This window comes from Macaca mulatta, chromosome X (genome assembly GCF_049350105.2).
Source record: "Macaca mulatta isolate MMU2019108-1 chromosome X, T2T-MMU8v2.0, whole genome shotgun sequence".
NCBI lineage: Eukaryota > Metazoa > Chordata > Mammalia > Primates > Cercopithecidae > Macaca > Macaca mulatta.
Window position 1 is genome coordinate 54047261 of NC_133426.1, and position 22474 is coordinate 54069734.

Genomic DNA, 22474 nt, shown 5'->3' on the forward strand with positions numbered 1-22474 from the left:
GCTGGGCGTAGTGGCGGGGGCCTGTAATCTCTGCTACTCGGGAGGCTGAGGCAGGAGAATCTCTTGAAACCGGGAGGCGGAGGTTGCAGTGAGCCGAGATGGCGCCACTGCACTCCAGCCAGGGCGACAGAGTGAGACTCCGTCTCAAAAAAAAAAAGAAAAAAAAAAGAAACTAGGGGAAAAAAATGATCAAAATAAACACAAGGCATGTAGAAGGCAGAAAATAATAAAGAGCAGAAATCCATACAATTTAAAATCGGAAAACAATAGAGAAAAAAATCAATAAAAGCAAATACTGGATCTTTTGTAAAGATAAAACTGATAAACTATTAAGAATCACAAAGAAAAAAAGAAGACAAATTAAATATCAGGAATGAAAGGTAATATCATTCCCCAGATATTAAACATAATGTTCATATTATCTGTAAACACAAAAATTCAACAGCATAGACAAAATGGAACAAGTCCCCCCCAAAACCACAAACTACTGAAACTCACCCAACATGAAATATGTAATCTAAATAATCCTATAACTACTATTGAAGAGTGTGATTTTTTTTTGGGATGGAGTCTCACTCTGTCACCCAGGCTGAAGGGCAGTGGCGCGATCTCAGCTCACTGCCACCTCTACCTCCTGGGTTCAAGCGCTTCTCCTGTCTCAGCCTCTCTGGTAGCTGGGATTACAGGCGCGTGCCACCGCTACCACGCCTGGCTAATTTTTGTATTTTTAGTAGACATGGGGTTTTGCCATGTTGGCCAGGCTGGTCTCAAACTCCTGACCTCAGATGATCCTCCCGCCTTGGCCTCCCAAAGTGCTGGGATTACAGGCATGAGCCACCACGCCTGACCAAAAGTTTGAAAAGTTTGTAGTTAAAAACCTCCCAAAAAAGAAATCTCTGAGCCCAGATGGTTTCATTGGAAAAATTTCCCAGATATTTAAAGAAGAAATAATACCAACTCAAGACAAACTCTTCAGAAAATAGAAAAGGAAGGAGAAGATGGACTTCTAAAAATGCAGAATAAGGGCCTGCGTAAACTTTCTTGCCTTCAAAAACAATAAAAATATAGGCAAAACAGCTAGAACCAACCACCCCTGACAATTATCCAAAGCCATAGAACAAAACTAAAAACCTCTATGAAAGATAAACTGTGGAAACTACTGGCATCTGTGACATTTTGACTTGGGGCAATTCTCATTCCCCCTTGCTCCCCAGCTCAGGGTTGTGGTAGCCAACAAACAGCAGCACTGCACACCATGGAGCAATCAGACCTCTTTTTGAGCTCCCTTAAAAACACCATTTCCAGTGCACAGTCAATATTTTGCAGCACCCTGGAAAGATTTCTATTTCCCAAGTGTGGTGGATATTTGATTTCACTCAAAGCTCTGCTCACCTGGCAGTGGAAGAGCATAGTGGAATAGAGAGTAGGGGGCTACCTGCAAGGCATTACTGAGACTATGGGAAAGTGCAGGTAACAACTCAGCTGCCTAAGGCTGAGATTTCAGTTGGGGCAAATAAGAACCTAGACTAGAATTAAAAGGGAATTCTGGGAGAACTAGATGACCATAAGAAACTTTGAAAACCTCTAACATATTCTTGGGAATATAAAAGTCTGACATGCCCACAAAAGACCTAAGAAAGGAGAAGGTGCCAATCACTCACTTCTGGTTGACCTTGAGTTCCTAGGCAAGCATGAAGTAAATCAAAGGTTGTCTTGTCTTGTAAACTGTCTGAAGTTTGATCTCTTAACAGAGATCCCTTTGAAAAAGATATCCAGGCAAGGCACTTAGTGAACTCTTCTGACCAATCATGGCTCATCACTAAACGGTACTGGCTCAGATGTGAACCTTGGGAAACCAGGCTTAAAAATTAAAAAATAAATAAATAAAAACAATTCCAACAGGGAGGCCAGGTGTATTGGCTCATGCCTGTAATCCCAGAACTTTAGGAGGCTGAGGTAAGAGTACCGCTTGAGGCCAGGAGTTTGAGACCAGCCTGGACAACAGAGCAAGACCCCATCTTTACAAAAATTTTAAAAATTAGCCATGTGGGCCCGGGCACGGTGGCTCACACCTGTAATCCCAGCACCTTGGGAGGCCGAGCCGGGTGGATCACGAGGTCAGGAGATCGAGACCATCCTGGCTAACACGGTGAAACCCCATCTCTACTAAAAATACAAAAAATTAGCCGGGCGTGGTGGCAGGCGCCTGTAGTCCCAGCTACTGGGGAGGTTGAGGCAGGAGAATGTCATGAACCCAGGAGGCAGAGCTTGCATTGAGCCAAGATCGCGCCACTGCACTCCAGCCTGGGTGACAGAGCAAGAGTCCATCTCAAAAAATAAATAAATAAAATAAAATAAAATAAAATAAAATAAAATTAGCCATGTGGGCCAGGCGCGGTGGCTCACGCCTGTAATCCCAGCACTTTGGGGCAGGTGGATCATGAGGTCAGGAGATCAAGACTATCCTGGCCAACATGGTAAAACCCTGGCTCCACTAATATACAAAGAAAATTAGACAGGCGTGGTGGTGCGTGCCTGTGATCTCAACTACTCATAAGGCTGAGGCGGGGAATCACTTGACCCGGGAGGCGGAGGTTGCAGTGAGCCGAGATCGCACCACTGCACTCCAGCCTGGTGACAGAGCAAGGCTCGGTCTCTCTCTTTTTTTTTTTTTTGAGACAGAGTCTCGTTCTGTCGCCCTGGCTGGAGTGCAGTGGCCGGATCTCAGCTCACTGCAAGCTCCGCCTCCCGGGTTTTACGCCATTCTCCTGCCTCAGCCTCCCGAGTAGCTGGGACTACAGGGGCCAGCCACCTCGCCCGGCTAGTTTTTTGTATTTTTTAGTAGAGACGGGGTTTCACCGTGTTAGCCAGGATGGTCTCCATTTCCTGACCTCGTGATCCGCCCATCTCGGCCTCCCAAAGTGCTGAGATTACAGGCTTGAGCCACCGCGCCAGGCCGGCTTGGTCTCTTAAAAACAAAAACAAAAACAAAACAAAAACAAAAAAAACAAAAAAAAAAAAACAAAATTGCCATGTGTTGTGGCATGCACCTATAGTCCCAGGTACTAGGGAAGCTGAGGTGGGAAGATTGCTTGAGCCCAGGAGTTTGAGGCTGCAGTGAACTAGATCATGCCACTATACTCCAGCCTGGGCAACAGAGCAAGACTATGTCTCTTTGAAAAAGAAAATCTAGCAGGGAATTCAATGGCCATACACTGCAGGGAATGTAAAATTTGTCCAGGAAAATCACTAAATAGCAACAAGAAAAACAACAACAACCCTTGAGGGGTAGAAGAATCTGATACTAGAGTTCTTTAATATATGATTTAAAATGTCCAGTTTGCACCACAAAATTAAGAGACACCAAAGAAACAGGAAAGTATGACACACATGCAGGAAAAAGGGGGACCCAACAAAAACATCCTGGAGGGGGCCTATATTTTGGATTTAGTAGGCAAAGCTTTTATATCAGCTATTATAAATACAGCTGACCCTTGAACAAAACAGGTTTGAACTGTGCAGGTCCACTTATATGTGGATTGTTTTCAACCAAATATGGATAGAAAATACAGTATTCTGGGAAGTGAAACCTGCATATATGGAGGCCTGACATTTTGTATATATGTGCATTCCTCAGGGCCACCTGTGGAACTTGACTGTGTGGATTTTACCATACGCAGGAGTCCTGGGACCGATCTCCACATATACCAAGGGACAAACCGTATATTCAAACTTAAGGAAACTATGCCTAAAAAAATTAAAGTGTGACAACAATATCTCACACCAAATAGAGATGGAAGTTGTTTTTAAAAAGCAAGAGCTTAAAAGTACAGTATCTGAAGTGAAAAATTAAATAGAGGGTTCCATTAAGAGATTTTAGTGGGAAAAAGAAATAATCAACCAACAAGAAAACAGGTTAATAAATCCACTTTGAAGAACAGAAAGAAAAAAGAATTAAAAAAAAAAAAAAAGGTCGGGCGCCGTGGCTCACGCCTGTAATCCCAGCACTTTGGGAGGCCGAGGCAGGCGGATCACAAGGTTAGGAGACCGAGACCACGGTGAAACCCCGTCTCTACTAAAAATACAAAAAATTAGCCGGGCGCGGTTGCGGGCGCCTGTAGTCCCAGCTACTAGGGAGGCTGAGCCAGGAGAATGGCCGGAACCCGGGAGGCGGAGCTTGCAGCGAGCCGAGATCCCGCCACTGCACTCCAGCCTGGGCGACAGAGCGAGACTCCGTCTCAAAAAAAAAAAAAAAAAAAAAAAAAAAAAGAGGCCGGGAGTGGTGGGTACGCCTGTAATTCCAGCACTATGGGAGGCCAAGGCAGGAAAATCACTTGAGGTTAGGAGTTCAAGATCAGCCTGGCCAACATGGTGAAACCCCGCCTCTATTAAAAATATAAAAATTAGCTGGGTGTGGTGGTGCTTGTCTGTAATCCCAGCTACTTGTGGGGCTGAGGCACGAGAATTGCTTGAACCTGGGAAGTGGAGGTTGCAGTGAGCCAAGATCACACGACTGCACTCTAGCCTGGGTGACAAAGCAAGACTCTGTCTCATAAATGAATAAATAAATAGATAAAATAAAAAATTTAAAAATTTAAAAAAGTGAAAGAGCCTCACAGACCTGTTGGACACCATCAAGCATGATAAATATGCATAATAGGAGTTCCAAAAATAGAAAAGAAAGGGTCAGAAAAAATATCAGAATAAATAATAACTCTAAATTTCCAAAACTGAATGACAAATATTAATTTACACATTCAAGAAGCTCAGTGAACTATAACTAAAGTAAATTTAATGAGATCCTTACCTAGACACTCATAATCAAATTGATGAAAATCAAAAACAAAAAGAAAATCTTTAAAGAAGACAAAAAATATACTTGTCATGTATAAGGGACCTCATTAAAATTAAGAGCTGACTTCTCATCGGAAACCATATAGGCCAAAAGACAATGAGATGACATTGTCAAAGTGTTGAAAGAGTAAGACTATCAAAGAAGAATTCACCTAAATCTTTCAAAAATGAAGGAGACCCGGCCAGGCACAGTGGCTCACACCTGTAATCCCAGTACTTTGGGAGGCTGAAGCAGGCAGATCACTTGAGGTCAGAAGTTCGAGACCAGCCTGGCCAACATGGTGGCACCACGTTTCTACTAAAAATAGAAAAATTAGCCAAGCATAGTGGTGGGAACCTGTAATCCCAGCTACTCGGGAGGCTGAGGCAGGAGAATCACTTGAACCTGGGAGGCAGAGGTTGCAGTGAGCTGAGATCGCACCACTGCACTCCAGCCTGGGCAACAAAACGAGACTCCATCTCCAAAAAAAAAAAAAAGGAGATCCACACAACACTGTGCTATAAACTCCTTGAAAAGGTTGACCTTCTCATAGTAATAGATATCATGCTTTACTTTGCATGTAGTTGGAGATTGTTATGTTTTAAGAAAGTGAGTAACAGTTTTCTATAGGTGAATTTTAATCTATAGAAAAAGAAATGTGTCTTGTGAAAAGTATGTAATACAGTTCAGGGCACCAAACTGTGCACTGTCTTTTGGGAGCCAACTGTTCAGTTGTGAGTGTTCAAAGGTGGACAAAAGCTAGTCTATATACCAGGGGAGAAGTGGATAAGGTAAATACGACTGAGATTTGGAAATAACCAGTTATAACAGTAAAGTAGCCATGCCTCTAGATTTACTCTCTTGTTTACCTATTCTTTATCTCAGAGACCTAATGTTAAGTATCAAAAGCAAAATATTTGTTGTGAAAAAGATTTGAAATAATGGAAGATGACTAATGCTTGGGAACATGCAAAAGGAACTTTATGCTTTCAATGCTCATTCTAATAACTAGTTCTTCTTGATGACTGGAATACAAAGAATACTAAAAAATCTGAATTTAAATCGAACCAAGCATTTTTAGAATAAGACCTTTCCTGAATAATCCCAGCACTTTGGGAGGCCAATGTGGGCAGATCACTTGAGCTCAGAAGCTGTAGATCAGCCTGGGCAACATAAGGAGACTCCATCTCTATTAAAAAAAAAAATCAGCTGGGCATGGTAGTGTGCACCTGTAGTCCCAGCTACTTGGGAGGCTGAGGTGGGAGGATCACTTGAGCCCGGGAGGTCGAGGCTGCAGTAAGCTGTGATGGCGCCATTGCACTTCAGCCTGAGGGACAGAGAGAGACCCTGTCTCAAACACAAAACAAAAAAGATTGGAATGGAATCGTTATTATTTTACATTATTCCCCAAAACCCTAGAAAGTCTAAATCCAAATGGTTCTGATTTCTTTTACAAGAATGATTTTGTCTTTTCAAATTTTTAGATGTCTTATTGCATAAGATAAAACTTTATTAATAGACTTATTAAGCAAAATAATTTTTTTCAATTTTGTACTTTTCAGTATTTTTTCTATCAACTTTATGGCAGAAAAGGAAGCATCTATTTTCTTAAAGAGAAGAGTTTTAAATAGCTAGCTATTTTAGCGTTCCTATTAAAATAGGATTCTACTTGTTATATTTAGTTAAAGAAATTTAACCTGGGCCAGAACAGAAGGTGTTAAGAATACCAGATGTTTCTGTGAGCTGGAAGCTGTCACAGCAGTGACACACTTGAATTGGAAATCACCAAAATTTCCTTCTTATTTTCTAGTCACCAAACAAAACACAGGCATGCTTTTTCATACCTTATGTTTTGTAAGTTGAATTGTACCAGGCCCTTTAACAGCCTTTGATCCAAGTTAAGCTAGTCCTTTATGTCCTTGTTTTTTAAAAACAAATTCCATAAATGGAAAAAAAATAAAAATAGAAACACTTCTAATAAAAAACTGAAAATTCATTGCTAGCTGACCTAACTTACAAGAAATATTAAAGTGAGTCCTTTAGGATGAAATAAAAGAATGCTAGTTACTCAAATCCACATGAAAAAAATAAAGCACACTGCTGAAGAGAACTACATAGGTAAATATAATATTTAGTATAAATGTACTTTGTGTTTATAACTCTTTACTTTTCCTATCTGATTTCAAAGTCAACTGCATAAAGCAATAACTATAAAATTGTGTCAATGAGCTTATAACATGTAAAGATGTGTATAACAATAATAGTACAAAGAAGTGAGGGAATGTGTGTATGTATCACACACATATATATTAGAGAAATGTTTTGTGTACCATTGAAGTTAATTTAGTATTAAACTGAACTAGAGGCCGGGCGAGGTGGCTCACGCCTGTAATCCAGCATTTTGGGAGGCTGAAGCGGGCGGATCACCTGAGGTTAGGAGTTTGAGACCAGTCTGGCCAACATGGTGAAACCCCATCTCTACTAAAAATACAAAAAAAATGAGCCGGGCGTGGTGACACATTCCTGCAATCCCAGCTGCTCAGGAAGCTGAGGCAGGATAATCGCTTGAACCCAGAGGCGGAGGTTGCAGTGAGCTGAGATCGCGCCACTGAACTCCAGCCTGGGCGACAGAGCAAAACCCCATCTTAAAAAAACCAACCAACCAACCAAACAAACAAACAAAAAAACATGACCAGGTGCGGTGGCTCACGCCTATAATCCCAACACTTTGGGAGGCTGAGGCGGATGGATCACCTGAGGTCAGGAGTTCAAGACCAGCCTGGCTAACATGGTGAAACCCTGTCTCTATTAAAAATACAAAAATTAGCTGGGCGTTGTGGCAGGTACCTGTAATCCCAGCTACTCAGGAGGCTGAGGCAGGAGAATCCCTTGAACTTGGGAGGTGGAGGTTGCAGTGAGCCAAGGTTGTACCATTGCACACCAGCCTGGGTGACAAGAGCAAAACTTCGTCCCAAAACAAACAAACAAAAAACACAAAACAAAACTGAACTAGATTGCTTTTAAATTAAGAAGCTCATTGTGGCTACCACAAGAAAATAACTGAAAAATATAAGAAAAGAATAATATAGGGCCAGGTACTTTGGCTCACACCTGTAATACCAGCAATTTGGGAGGCTGGGTAGGAGGATTGCTTAAGCCCAGGTGCTGGAGGCCAGCCTGGACAATACAATGAGAGCCTGTACTGGAAAAAAAAAAAATTTTGTTTTTTAATTAGCTGGGCATGGTGCCATGCCCCTGTGGTCCCGGCTACTCAGAAGGCTGATGTGGGAGGATAACTTGACCCCGGGAGGTTAAGGTTACAGTGAGCTGTGACTGCACCACTGCACTCCAGCCTGGGTGACAGGGCGAGACCCTGTCTCAAAAAAGAAGAAAAATGAAAAGTATAGTATAATAGGCCGGTCATGGTGGCTCATGCCTATAATTCGAGCACTCTGGGAGGCTGAGGTGGGCGGATCACCTGAAGTCAGGAGTTTGAGGCCAAACTGGCCAATGTGGCAAAACCCCGTCTCTACTAAAAATACAAAAATTAGCCGGGTATGGTGGTACGCACCTGTAGTCCCAGCTACTTGGGAGGCTGAGCAGAAGAATCGCTTGAACCTGGGAGGTGGAGGTTGCAGTGAACAGAGACTGCACCACTGCACTCTAGTCTGGGTGACAGAGTGAGACTCCATCTCAAAAACAAAAACAAAAAAAGGATAGTATAATAATAATAATAATTTTATATATATATACACATATATATATAAAGACACAATAGAATTTAAATGCTACATTGGAAAATATCTATTTAACATAAAAGAAGGCAGGAATACGGAGAGTCAGAGGATGAGGAAAAAAAGAAAAAAATCAAAGATGTATAGAAAACAAAGATAACAAAATGATAGGCATAAATCCTACCTTACATTAAATGGAAATGATTTAAATGCCCCAATCAAAAGACAGAGATTGAAGGAATAAAAAACATGATTTAAAGACAGAATTCTGATTTAAAGACAGAAATGCATTCAAAGTAAAAGAATATAAAAAGATATGGCATGCAAGCAGTAACCAAAAGAAAGCTGGATTGGTTGTACTAATATCAGAAATAATCTCTCCTCTAGCCATTCAAAATGCCAAAAGGAATGAAGGCTAAGTGGAAGAAGATGGCCCCCTCTCCTGCTATTGTGAGGAAGCAGAAGGCCAAGAAGGTGATGAATCCCGTTTGAGAAAAGGCCTAAGAATTTTGGCACTGGACAGGACATTCAGCCCTAAAGGGACCTCACCCACTTTGTCAAATGGCCCTGCTATATCAGGTTGCAGCAGCAAGGAGCTATCTATCTTCTGTAAGCGGCTGAAAGTGCCTCCTCCAAATAACCAGTTTACCTAGGCCTTGGACTGCCAAACAGCTACACAACTGCTTAAGCTGACCTATAAGGACAGACCAGAGACAAAGAAGATCATTGGCCCAGACTGAGAAGAAAGTTGCCAGAGGGATGTCTCCACTAAGAGGCCTTTGAGCAGGGATTAAGGCTGTCACCACCTTGGTGGAGAACAAGAAAGCTCAGCTGGTGGTAACTGCACATGACAATGGATCTCATAGAGCTAGCTGTCTTCCTGCCTGCCCTGCATCATAAAATACAAAGGGAAGACAAGACTGGGTTGTATAGTCCACAGGAAGACTTGCACCACTGTTGCGTTCACATAGATTAACGTGGCAGACAAAGCAGCTTTGGCTAAGCTGGTGGAAGTCATCAGAACCAATGACAATGACAGACAGGATGAGATCCACTGTCACTAGGGAGGCAATATCCTGGGTCCAAAATCTCTGGCTCTCATTGCCAAGCTGGAAAAGGCAAAGGCTTAAGAACTTCCCATGGGCTGGGCACGGCGGGATTACATGCCTGTAATCCCAGCTACTAGGGAGGCTAAGGCAGGAGAATCACTTGAACCTGGGAGGCGGAGGTTGCGGTGAGCCGAGATCGTGTCATTGCACTCCAGCCTGGGCAACAAGAGCAAAAAAAAAAAAAAAACAAAAAACCTTCCCATTAAGCTGGGTTAAATGTAGACTGTTGAGTTTTCTGGACAAATAATAATAATTCTCCTTCAGCCAAAGAAAATGAAATATAAATTAAGACATAACAATTATAAACATATGTGTAACTGCATTCCAAAATACACAAAGCAAAACTGACAGAATTGAGGAGAGAAATTCAACAATGGTTGGAGACTTTTTTTTTTTTTTGAGACAGAGTCTCAGCTCTGTCGTCCAGGCTGGAGTGCAGTGGCAAGATCTCGGCTCACTGCAAACTCCACCTCCTGGGTTCACACCATTCTCCTGCTTCAGCCTCCTGAGCAGCTGGGACTACAGGCACCTGCCACCACACCCGGCTGATTTTTTGTATTGTTAGTATAGATGGGGTTTCACCATGTTAGCCAGGAGGGTCTTGATCTCCTGACCTTGTGATCTGCCCACCTCGGCCTCCCAAAGTGCTGGGATTACAGGCGTGAGCCACCACGCCCTGCCAGTTGGAGACTTCTACGACTCACTTTTAATAACTGATAGAACTAGGCAGATGATCAACAGAGAAATAGAAGACTTGAACAGCCCTCTAAACCAACGAGGCCTAACAGATATATATGGAACATTCTACCCAACAACAGCAGAATACATACTTTTCTTAAGCATACATGAGTTCAAGACCAGCCTGGGCAACATAAGAAGACATTGTCTCTAAAACAAATTAAAAAAAAAAAAAATAGCAGGACATGGTGGCATGTGTCTATAGTCCCAGCTACTTGGGGAGTCTGAGGCAGAAAGATCACTTGAGTGAGACCAGGAGGTTGAGGCTGCAGTGAACCATGATCATGCCACTACACTCAACCCTGGACAACAGAGTGAGACCTTGTCTCAAAATAATAATAATAATAATTATTATTATTATAAAATAATAAATTATTATAATATAATTTATATAATATATATTATATAATATATAATATAAAAATATATAATTTATATATATAATATATAATATAAAAATATAAATTATTATAATAAAATAATAATAAGCATAAGACCTGTACACCAAAAACTAAAGATGATTGCTGAAAGAAATTTAAAGACAACCTGGCTGGGTGTGCTGGCTCACGACTGTAATCTCAGCACTTTGGGAGGCTGAGGCGGGTGGATCACATGAGGCCAGGAGTTCAAGACCAGCCTGGCCAATATGGCAAAACCTTGTCTCTACTAAAAATAGAAAAACTAGCCAGGTGTGGTAGTGCACATCTGTAATCCCAGCTTGCAGTAAGCTGAGATCATGCCACTGCACTCCAGTCTGGGCGACAGAGAGAGACTCTGTTTCAGAAAGAAAAGAAAAGAAAGGAAAAGAAAGGAAAAGAAAAGAAAAGAGAAAAGAAAGATATTTAAAGACAATCTAAATAAACAGAAATATATCCCATGTTCACGGATTGGAAGACAACATTTTAAAGATAACAATACTCCCCAAATTGATATATAGATTCAATACCCTATCTAAATTCCAACTGTTTTTTTCCCAGAAATTGACAAGCTGATTCTAAAATTTATATGAAAATTCAAATTACCCAGAATAGTCAAAACAATCATGAAAGAGAACAAATTTAGAGAACTCAATTTACACTTTCAAAACACATGATAAGCTATAGGAATCAAGACAGTATGGGATTGGCGTAAGGACAGACACAGAAATCAATGGAATAGAATTAAGATTACAGAAATAGGCCGGGCACAGTGGCTCACGCCTGTAATCCCAGCACTTTGGGAGGCCGAGGTGGGCGGATCACCTGAGGTCAGGATTTTGAGACCAGCCTGGCCAACATGGTGAAACCCCATCTCTACTAAAAATAAAAAATTAGTGGGGTGTGGTGGCATGCGCCTGTATTCCCAGCTACTTAGGAGGCTGAGGCAGGAGAATCGCTTGAACCCAGGAGGCGGAGGTTGCAGTGAGCCAAGATAGCACAACTGCACTCGAGCCTGGGCAACACAGTGAGACTCTATCTCAAAACAAAACAAAACAAACAAACAAACAAAAAAGAAATTATAGAAATAATTCATGACCTTAAATTAGGCAATAATTTTTTTTCTTTTTTCTCTTTCTTTTCAATTATTATAGAGTCAATGGTGAGCCAATGGAATTTTAGATATGACAGTAAAAGCACAAGCAACAAAAGAAAAGAAACAGATTAGATTTTAAAACCATTAAAAACTTTTTGTGCTTCAAAAGACACTATCAAGAAAGTGAAAAGACAATCCAAGAATAGGAGATAATATTTGCAAAATCGTATCCAGTAAGGCTCTAGTCCCTGGAACATATAAACACTCACAACTCAACAATTCCTCTACATTCTCTCCAACACTTGTTCCTGTCTTAAAACAATTTTTTTTTTTTTTTTTTGCCTCATATGTCCTATGTCCTTGGGGATTGCCTTTTTAAATTTCAGCCATTTTAAGTGGGTATAAAGTTACATCTCATTGTGCCTTTGATTTACATTTCCTTAATAACTAATGTTATGGAACATCTTTTCATGTATTTATCAGTCATTCATATATCTCCTTTAGAAAAATGCCTATTTGAATCTTTTGCCCATTTTAAAATTGGATTTTTGAATCTTTTATTGTTGAGTTGTTGAACCCTCATGCCCTGCTGGTGGGACTGTAAAATGGTGCAGCTATTTTGGAAAAATAGTCTGGTAATTCCTCAAAAGATTAAACATAGAGTTCCCATGTCATCCAGCAATTCCACTCCTACATATCTATCCAAGAGAAATGAAAACGTTATGTCCACATAAACATTTGAACACAACTGTTCATAGCAGCATTATTCATAATAGCAAAAAAAAAAAAAAAATAGAAAACAACACAAATGTCTAACCACTGATGAATGAATAAAATGTGGCATATCCATACAATGGAGTATTATTTGGCAACAAAAAGAAATGAAGTACCAATACATGTTACAACACGGTTAAACTTTGTAAATACTATGCTAAGTGAAAAAAGTCACAAAAGACCACATAATGTATGATTCCATTTACATGAACTGTCCAGAGTAGGCAAATCTTATTTTATTTTATTTATTTTATTTATTTTATTTTTTTGAGACAGGTCTTGCTCTGTTGCCCAGGCTGGAGTGTAATGGCGTGAACATGGATCACTGCAGCCTTAGCCTCTTAGGCTCAAGTAGTCCTCCTGTCTCAGCCTTCTGAGTAGCTGGGACTACGGGCGTGCACCACCATGCCTGGCTAATTTTTTAATAGAGACAGGGTCTCACTTAGTTGCCTAGGCTGGTCTCAAACTCCTGGGCTCAAGCAATCCTCCTGCCTTGGCCTCCCAAAAAAGAGCAGGCAAATCTATAGAGACAAAAAATACTTTAGTGATTGATGAGGCTGGAGAATGGGGGAAGAGGGAATAAATGGGGGAGCTACTACTCATAGAAAAGGGGTTTCTTTTTGAGGTGATGAAAGTGTTCTAATGGATAAACATACATTTTAGTATTATGCAGCAATAAAAAATGAAGTACTGATACATGTTATAAAATGTTTGACCCCCAAAAACATTATAAGTATAAGAAGCCAGTCACAAAACCACATATCGTGTAACTGTATTGATACGAAATGTTTCAGCATAGGCAAATCTATAGAAACAGAAAGCAGATTTGTGGTTGCCTGGGGCCTGTGGTTGGGGGTTTGGGGTAGTGGAGCTACAATGAGGGATGACTATGAATATGTACATGTTTCTTTGTGGAATGTTGAAAATATTCCAAAATCAAATTGTGATAATAGCTGCACAAGTCTGTAAATTGTATAAGTTTAATGAGTGAACATTATGATATGTGAAATATCTCAATAAAACTGTAATTTTTTTAAAAAATTAAAAGTAAAGAAGCAACAGAAATACTTACTTTCCAACTCATTTATAAGGCAGGTTTTCCCTGATATCAAACCAGAAAAAGATAAGATCAAAATTTTCAAAATATAAAAAAAGATGAAAATTGTAAACCAATATACTTATTGAACTTAAATTAATAAAGGGCATCTACAAAAACTTACAGTTAACATTGTAATTTATGGCAAAAGACAGAAGGCTTTCTCCTTGGAAGAACAAGGCAAGGATGTCCAATATAAAGTTTTAGCTAGTACAGTAAGAAGAAGAAATAAAAGGCATAAAGATTGAAAAGGGAGAAACAAAAAAGTCTGTATTCGCAGAGGACATAATTGCTCACTCATAAAATCCCAAATAATTTATAAGAAAACTTCTAGAACAAATATGTTTAGCAAAATCTTCAGATGTAAGGTCGATATACAAAAATTAATCATATTTCTCTACCAATATATGATTGAAAACTCTGTAGAAATAAAAGAAATCCTTAGGTATAAATAAAACAAAACACATACAGGATCTGTAAGCTGAAAACTATAAAAAGCAGATAAAACATATCTAAGAAGACCTGGAGAAATAAACTGTACACCAAAGCCCCATGACATGCAATATGCCTATATAACAAACCTGCATATGTACCCCTCAGCCTAAAATAAGAGTTAAAAAAAGACAAAAAAAGGAGAGATATCCTACATTTATTGATTGGAAGACTCAGCACAGTAAAAGTGTCAATTCTCCCCAAATTGATATATAGATTTAACATAATTCCAATCAAAATCACAACAGGATTTGTTTAGATTTAGTCAAGTTGATTCTAAAATTTATAAGAAAAGGAAGAGGAAGTAGAGTAGCTAAAACAGTTTTGAAAAAAACAAAGTTTCAGGAAACATAATACCTAATTTTGACAATAATAATTTTAAAAGTTGCTATAAAACTACAATAATCAAAATAGTGTGGTATTGGTGAAAGGACAGACATATAGATTAACTGGAACAGAATAAAGAGTGCAGAAAAAGACTGACACATATATGGCTAATTGATTTTTCAAAAAGGTACAAAAGCTATTCAATGGAGAAAGGACGGTCTCTTCCACAAATGGTAATGTAATAATTGAATATCAGTATGCAAAAAAGAACCTCACCCAAAACCTCACACCTTATACAAAAAGTAATTCCAAATGTGTCATAAATCTAAATGTAAACATAAAACTATTAAACTTTTAGGAGAAAACACAGAGGAAAATCTTTGTGACCTGTGTTTAGCCAAAGTTCTTAAATATTACACCAAAATCACAAGTTTTAAAAAATTTGATAAAGTATACTTTATTAAAATCATAAACTTTTGCTCTGCCAATGATACTGTTAAGAGAATGAAAAGAGGCCGGGCGCGGTGGCTCATGCCTGTAATCCCAGCACTTTGGGAGGCCGAGGTGGGTGGATTACGAGGTCAGGAGATCAAGACCATCCTGGCTAACGCAGTGAAACCCCCTCTCTACTAAAAACACAAAAAATTAGCCGGACATAGTGGCAGGCACCTGTAGTCCCAGCTACTTGGGAGACTGAGGCAGGAGAACGGCGTGAACCTGGGAGGCGGAGCTTACAGTGAGCCGAGATTGCAACACTGCACTCCAGCCTGGAAAACAGAGAAAGACTTTGTCTCCAAAAAAAAAAAAAAGAATGAAAAGACAAGCTACAGACTCGAATAATATATTTGTAAATCATATGTCCTACAAAGGATTTTTATCAAAAATATAGAAAAAAACTCTCAAAAATCAACCATATGAAAACCAACAACCTAATTTTCTAAAATGACAAAAATTGTTGCCTCTGGGATAAACTGAGTGAAGGGTACACAGGTACATAGGATTCCTCTGTATTATTTAACTGCATGTAAATCGACAATTATCTCAATGAAAATTTCAATTAAAAATAAAACAGGATACAAAAAAATAGCAACAGACTTGAACAAACAGTTTACCACAGAACACAAATAAGTACAAGAAAAAAATGCTCAACATCACTAACCATTAGGGGAATGAAAATTATAATAAAATAACCACTTTATATCACCAAATACCTATTCGATTGGCTAAAAAAAAGAATACTAGTAACACCAAGTGCTGAAGAACATCAGAAAAACTGGAAGTCTCGCACATTGCTGACAAAATGTAAAATGATACAGCTGCTTGGGAAAATGGTTTGTTTTTTAAAAATGTAAAATATGCATACCATATGATGCAGCAATCTCATTTCTGGGTATTTCATCCAAGTGATCTGAAAACTTATGTTCACCCAGAAAGCTGTATGTGACTATTTACGGGAGCTTTATTTGTAAAACCCCAAACTACAAACAACCCAAATGTCCTCCAACTGGTGAATGGATAAACAAACTGTGGTACATCCATTATAACACAAAATAAGTTGCGGAATCCCAAAGACAGTCTCCAGAGACATGTTTTTACCATGAGATCGTACTTCTCTGGCCATGCTTACTTAGAAACAGGTGGACACCTGACTGTAGAACAGCCCAACTATAGGCCAGGCAATGGCTCTGACCCATTTCTTCGCATGAAAAAGATGAGCAGGGACAGTCAAATTTTCTGTCCCTGGAATCTAACAAAGGTCAGTTAAATAAGGACCTGAAAGTGAAAGAATGCTTTGGGATCACGAGTAACCAATGTTATCTAACAACCAGTTTTGGGAAAGCAGAAATTATGCATAAAATGAAGCCATTTGGGAATGCAACAGAATAAAATAAAGTATAGCTATTAGTGATACTGTATCAGACTGAAGGTTCATGTACTTCTGCTATTAAATCCCCAGAGGTGCCTTCAATCTAAGTCTACCCTTTAATTCTGTCTTTACAAGATCATCCAAGTACAGTTCCTGTTCTTGGGTTCTGTATTAGTTGTCTATTGTTGTTGTAACTAATTGCCAAAAACTTAGTGGCTTCAAACAACACAAATTGATTGATCTTATAGTTCTCTAGGTTACAAGCCTAACACGGTCCTCACTGGCCTAAAATCAAGGTGTTGCCAGGGCTGTGTTCCTTCTGAAGGCTAAAGCAGAGGTCTGTTCCCTGGCCTTTCCAGCTTCCAGAAGTTGCCTCCATTCCTTGGTCTGTGGCACTCTTCCTCCATCTTCAAAGCCAGCAATGTTGCACCTTTCTGACACTGTTTCCCTTTTCTCTGACTCTTCTGTGTTTCTTCTCTTCTACTTTTAAAGATCCTAGTGATTACACTGGACCTACCTGGATAATCCAGGATAATCTCCCTATCTTAGAGTCAGCAGATTAGCAACTTTAATCCCACCTGCAAGCTTAATTCTCGAGACTTTGCCATATATCCTACCATGGTCACAAGTTTCAGGGATTTGCACATGGACGTTTTGTGGGGGAATTATTTTGCCTACGACAAGTTCTGCTGGGATTTCACTTATGTCCTTACAATACATCCTTAACCCCCACCTTGACTATGCACATATAACCAAAGAGGCCTGACCTGATTAACAACTTCTTTATTAGTTAAGTAGAGACTGATGCTCTTACTTTTCAAAGTCAAAGAAGTATATTTTACTAATATTCTTATAACTAATAAATGAAGATCTCTTCAGATAAGAGCATGAGTGTAGATACATGTATACATTTCTTTTTTTGACACGGAGTTTCATTCTTGTTGCACAGGCTAGAGTGCAATGGCATGATCTCGGCTCACTGCAACCTCTATCTCCCAGGTTCAAGCGATTCTCCTGTCTCAGCCTCCCAAGTAGCTGGGATTATAGGAACAAGCCACCACGCCCAGCTAATTTTGTATTTTTAGTAGAGATGGGGTTTCACCATGTTGGTCAGGCTAGTCTCGAACTCCTGACCTCAGGTGATCCACTTGCCTGAGCCTCCCAAAGTGCTGGGATTACAGTCCCAAAGTGCTGGGATTACAGGTGTGAGCCACCGCGCCTGGCCAGAGAAAATATATATATATATGTATTTTAGATGGGGTTTCGCACTTGTCACCCAGGCTGGAGTGCAATGGCGCAATCTCGGCTCACTGCAACCTCCGCTTCCTGGGTTCAAGCAATTCTCCCGCTTCAGCCTCCTGAGTAGTTGGGATTACAGGCGCCTGCCACCACACCCAGCTAATTTTTGTATTTTAGGTAGAGATGGGGTTTCGCCATGTTAGCTAGGCTGGTCTTGAACTCCTGACCTCAGGCGATAGGCCCACCTCAGCCTCCCAAAGTGTGAGGATTACAGGCGTGCGCCACTGTGCCCGGCCAAGTGTATTTTTAAGATTATCTTGTTACCAACAAACTCTCCAACAAACTCTAAATGCTAGACCAGAAGTTCCCACTGACTGATAACATTTCAAAAATTACTGTGGGGATTGGCATTGGGCTTCCAGCTGCTGGTTTTCCAAATAAAAGCATGAAGCACACTCAGCTTCTCTCTACAGTCTATCAATTATCCTAATCATTATTACATAAAAGGACATTTAACACCAAAAACAGAAAATAATCTCAGAATAATGTGTACTTCTTTAAATTATTTTAGCCTAATTAAAAATAAATTGTATTATAATCATTTTTCTCATTTTGCTAATCTTGGATTTTTAAAATCTTAGATTTTTAAAAAATTACTTTTATGACCGATTTACCTGTAGCAACTATGCCATTGTCCACATGTGTCAAGGACTGGGGGCGGCTTCGAAGTTTGCTTTTGAAAGATCTTGGTCGACGTGGTGATGCAGGTGGCAAAGGAATCTCAGTAGATTGGGTTTTGCTATCTTTAATTGACCGAAGGCGTTCATAGAGCTCCTGCAGCTCCTTATTCTGCTGGGTTTGAAGATTTACCACCTCCTGAATGTGTCTGAATGAAAATCATGCAAAAAGCATTTTAATGGCACTGGCTCCATAAAGATGAGCCAAGAAACTCTACACCAGTATAAGTAAAGTTTAACAAGGAATTTAGATTAAGAATGGGGAAATAGAGACTGGGCACAATGGCTTACGTCCATAATCCCAGCACTTTGGGGAGCCAAGGCAGGAGTATTGTTTGAGGCTAGAAATTCGAGACAAGCCTGGGTAACGTAGGGAGAGCCTATCTCTCTTAAAAAAAAAATTAAAAAAAAATTAGCTGGGCATGGTGGTGCATGCCTGTAGTCCCAGTTACTCAAAAGGCTGAGGTGGGAGGATCACTTGAGCCCAGGAATTCAAGGCTGCAGTGAGCCAAGATCACACCACTGCACTCCAGACTGGGTGACAGAGACCCTGTCAAAGAGGAAGGAAGGAAGGGAGGGAGGGAGGAAAGAATGGGGGAAACACAGAGTATTTTCACAATTTCCAGAGGGGAAGCGGGAAATGCCTTCCTAAGCATAACATTAAACTATAAGAATCACTCATGAAGAAAAAGATGAACAAATTTCTAAAACTGAAATACAGTGAAAGTCAGTAAAACAAAATGTAAAGTCAAATAGTATTAATAATATTAACATTTTTGCCAGACGCAGTGGCTCACGCCTGTGGGAGGCTAAGGCAGGAGGATCGCTTGAGCCCAGGAGTTTGATACCAGCCTAGACAACATAGTGAGACCCTATCTCTCTGGAAAAAAAAAAAAAAAAAAAAAAATCAGCCAGGTATGGTGGCATGTGCCTGTAGTACAAGCATCTTGGGATGCTGAGGCAGGTAGATCTCTTGAGCCAAAGGTAGAGGCTTCAGTGAGCCATGACAGCACCACTGCACTCCAGCCTGGGCGAAAGAGCAAGACCTCGTCTTAATAATAATAATTGTAATAGTAATAAAAGAAAGAATAAATAAAAATCGGTGAAGAAACCATAATGCTAAAAGAACACTGAAGGCAGAATAAATTATTTTTTAAGATCCCTTCTAGGCCAGGCGTGGTGTCTCATGCCTGTAATCCCAGCACTCTGGGAGGCTGAGACAGGAGGATGGCCTGAGGCTAGAAGTCTGAGACCAGCCTGGGCAACACAGGGAGACCTCATCTCTACAAAAAAATTTAAATATTAGCTGGATGTGTTACATGTCTGTAGGCCCAGACACTTGGGAGGCTGAGGTGGGAGGATGGTTTGAGCCCAGGAGGTAGAGGCTGCAATGATCCGCAACTGCACCACTGCACTCCAGCCTGGACAACACAGTAAGACTCTGTCTCAAAATAAAAGATCCTTTCCAGGTGTTGTGTTATATGAGGTTATGAGAATTCATGTCTCACATTCAAAATTAAGCACATATTCACAACCAGCCAGTTACAAAAAACTAGCCAGCTACAAAAGCTACCAGTCATTTGACAATGGTTTAAAAGAACCATTAAAAACAGCAATAGAAGGCCGGGCACAATGGCTCATGCCTGTAATCCCAGCACTTTGGGAGGCCGAGGCAGGCGGGTCACGAGACCAGGAGATTAAGACCATCCTGGCTAACACGGTGAAACCCCATCTCTACTAAAAATACAAAAAATTAGCTGGGCATGGTGGCGGGCGCCTGTAGTCCCAGCTACTCAGGAGGCTGAGGCAGGAGAATGGCATGAACCCAGGAGGCAGAGCTTGCAGTGAGCTGAGATCGCGCCACTGCACTCCAGCCAGGGCGACAGAGCAAAACTCCGTCTCAAAAAAACAAAAAAAACAAAAAACAAACAGAAAAACAAACAAAAAACCAGCAATAGAATACTTACATCACAAATATGAAACTGCTTTAATAACTTTTATTATAAAAAGTATCAGTGTACATATACTGTATAGTACTTAATATATAAGTTGACATATACATAATGTAATGTCAAGCCTGTATATATATTTTAAAGTGGAATATCAGCCTTCTGGTGATGAATATTTAAAGTATATATTCACAATTTTCTTGCAAGCTCAAGTCAAAAACACTGAAACAAGTTAGAGAGAATATATTATAATTATCTATCACTGGAATGACAGTTTTGGGTTTTTTTCCTCCTCGAGGCAAGGCCTTAGAAACTAAGAAATTTCCAAGGATTTTAACCTGCTTTAATTCTTGAAGCACTCAAACACAGCATCCAAATGGAGCATTATTCAAGCTTGTAAGAACTTGACTAAAATCCAGCTTTTTATTTTATTTTTTGAGATGGAGTCTCGCTCTGTCACCCAGGCTAGAGTGCAGTGGTGTGATCTCAGCTCACTGCAACCTCCGCCTCCAAGATTCAAGTAGTTCTCCCTGCCTCAGCCTCCTGAGTCGCTGGGATTACAGGCGCCACCACGTCTGGCTAATTTTTGTATTTTTAGTAGAGACGGGGTTTTGCCATGTTGGCTAGGCTGGTCTCAAACTCCTGACCTCAGGTGATCCACCCACGTCGGCCTCCTAAAGTGCTGGGATTACAGACATGAGCCACTGCGCCCAGCCAAATCCAGCTTTTTACATGCCTATATTTTTAGTCCTCCCTGGTTCTCTCTGCTTTACAAATTAAGTTCCATAACAGTGCAGGAATTCTCTAAAGCATAAGATACATTAAAAAATTGCTAGAGTTGGTTTCAACTTTTCAAAGTAATGGCATGGGGTCATCAATAGGAGGCTAGTAATTAACTTATGAGTATATGCATATACTGGAATACTTTGAAACAGTCAAAAATATAATGATACAGGTATATATCCAAGATACCATGAAATGGTAAAGAAAACCAAGATATAAGAACAGTCTTGCAGTGTAAGTTACTATTTGGGGGAACAAAGAATGAAATATGCATATTTGTTTGTACGGTTATAGACTAACTGGATATACAAGAAACAGGTAATATTTATTGTGTGTAAGGAGAGAACCTGGGTAGTTCAGCTGCAGTGCTAGGAGGGAGACTACTGGTTACCCTTTTGTACCTTTTGAATTTTGAACCATGTGGATAGAATTAGAATTCAGCAACTTAATATGAATTTCTTTTTTTTCTTTCTTTTTTTTTTTTTTAGACAAAGTCTTGCTCTGTTACCCAGGCTGGAGTGCAGTGGCGCACAATCTGGGCTCACTGCAACCTCCACCTCCCAGGCTCAAGCAATTCTCCTGCCTCAGCCTCCCAAGTAGCTGGGAGTACAGGCATCTGCTACTATGCCTGGCTAATTTTTGTATGGTTTTTTTTTTTTTTTAAGTAGAGACAAGGTTTCAAAATGTTGGCCAGGCCAGTCTCGAACTCCTGACCTCAGGTGATCCACCTGCCTCTGCCTCCTAAAGTGCTGAGATTACAGGCATGAGCCACCATGCCCAGCTGGCTTGAATTTCTTTTTTTAAAATGACCTATTTTATAAAACTAAATACAAAACAGCATTCTATTGACAAAATATATTATCATAATCTCACTAGTGAAGGTTGATTACCTCAGTCACCAAATAATAAGCTTGATCTTGAAAGTATCTTACCTTTTCCTAAAGAAGATGAACCACTATCTCTGATTATAATAAATCAGCTGTTTACTTATCAAATGTGAAATTATATAAGAATAGTTGTAAAATCTAAAACCAAAAGTCCTTAAGAATAAGGACTGTAAAGGTTAACAAAAGGAGTAATTAAATCATATTGGTAAATAAGCAACTGTAATAGTCTTGAGACTATGAAAACATTTTATATATAAGAACTTTTTCTCATTCATAAATGTTTAGCATTAGCATTCTTTGTAGTTTTCAATCATTAAAATGTCAACAATCCTAAATTAGTTACCAATCAAATACTAAGTTCTATAAAATCCAGGGCAACCAGATTTGTGACAAAAG

The 22474-nt window shown here is 39.9% G+C and overlaps 1 protein-coding gene and 1 long non-coding RNA gene across 6 annotated transcripts in view; one reads left to right on the top strand and one right to left on the bottom strand.

The window, feature by feature from the left end:
- The window catches only part of LOC144338679 (uncharacterized), a 41523-nt gene extending 31651 nt beyond the window's left edge, over window positions 1–9872 (top strand). Inside the window, exon 4 of the long non-coding RNA XR_013412973.1 lies at window positions 8956–9872. This is a non-coding gene — a long non-coding RNA (uncharacterized LOC144338679). The remainder of the gene's footprint in view (window positions 1–8955) is intronic.
- Window positions 1–22474, bottom strand: part of WNK3 (WNK lysine deficient protein kinase 3) — a 169938-nt gene that overhangs the window by 21472 nt on the left and 125992 nt on the right. For 3 of the 5 annotated variants that reach the window (XM_001089789.4, XM_077989071.1, XM_077989072.1), the window contains exon 21: window positions 18397–18608. In XM_001089789.4, the coding sequence (XP_001089789.3) occupies window positions 18397–18608 (212 nt within the window). Of the gene's footprint in view, window positions 1–13773; window positions 13804–18396; window positions 18609–22474 lie in introns of all 5 variants that reach the window. The other 2 variants (XM_077989069.1, XM_077989070.1) reach the window with 1 other exon arrangement.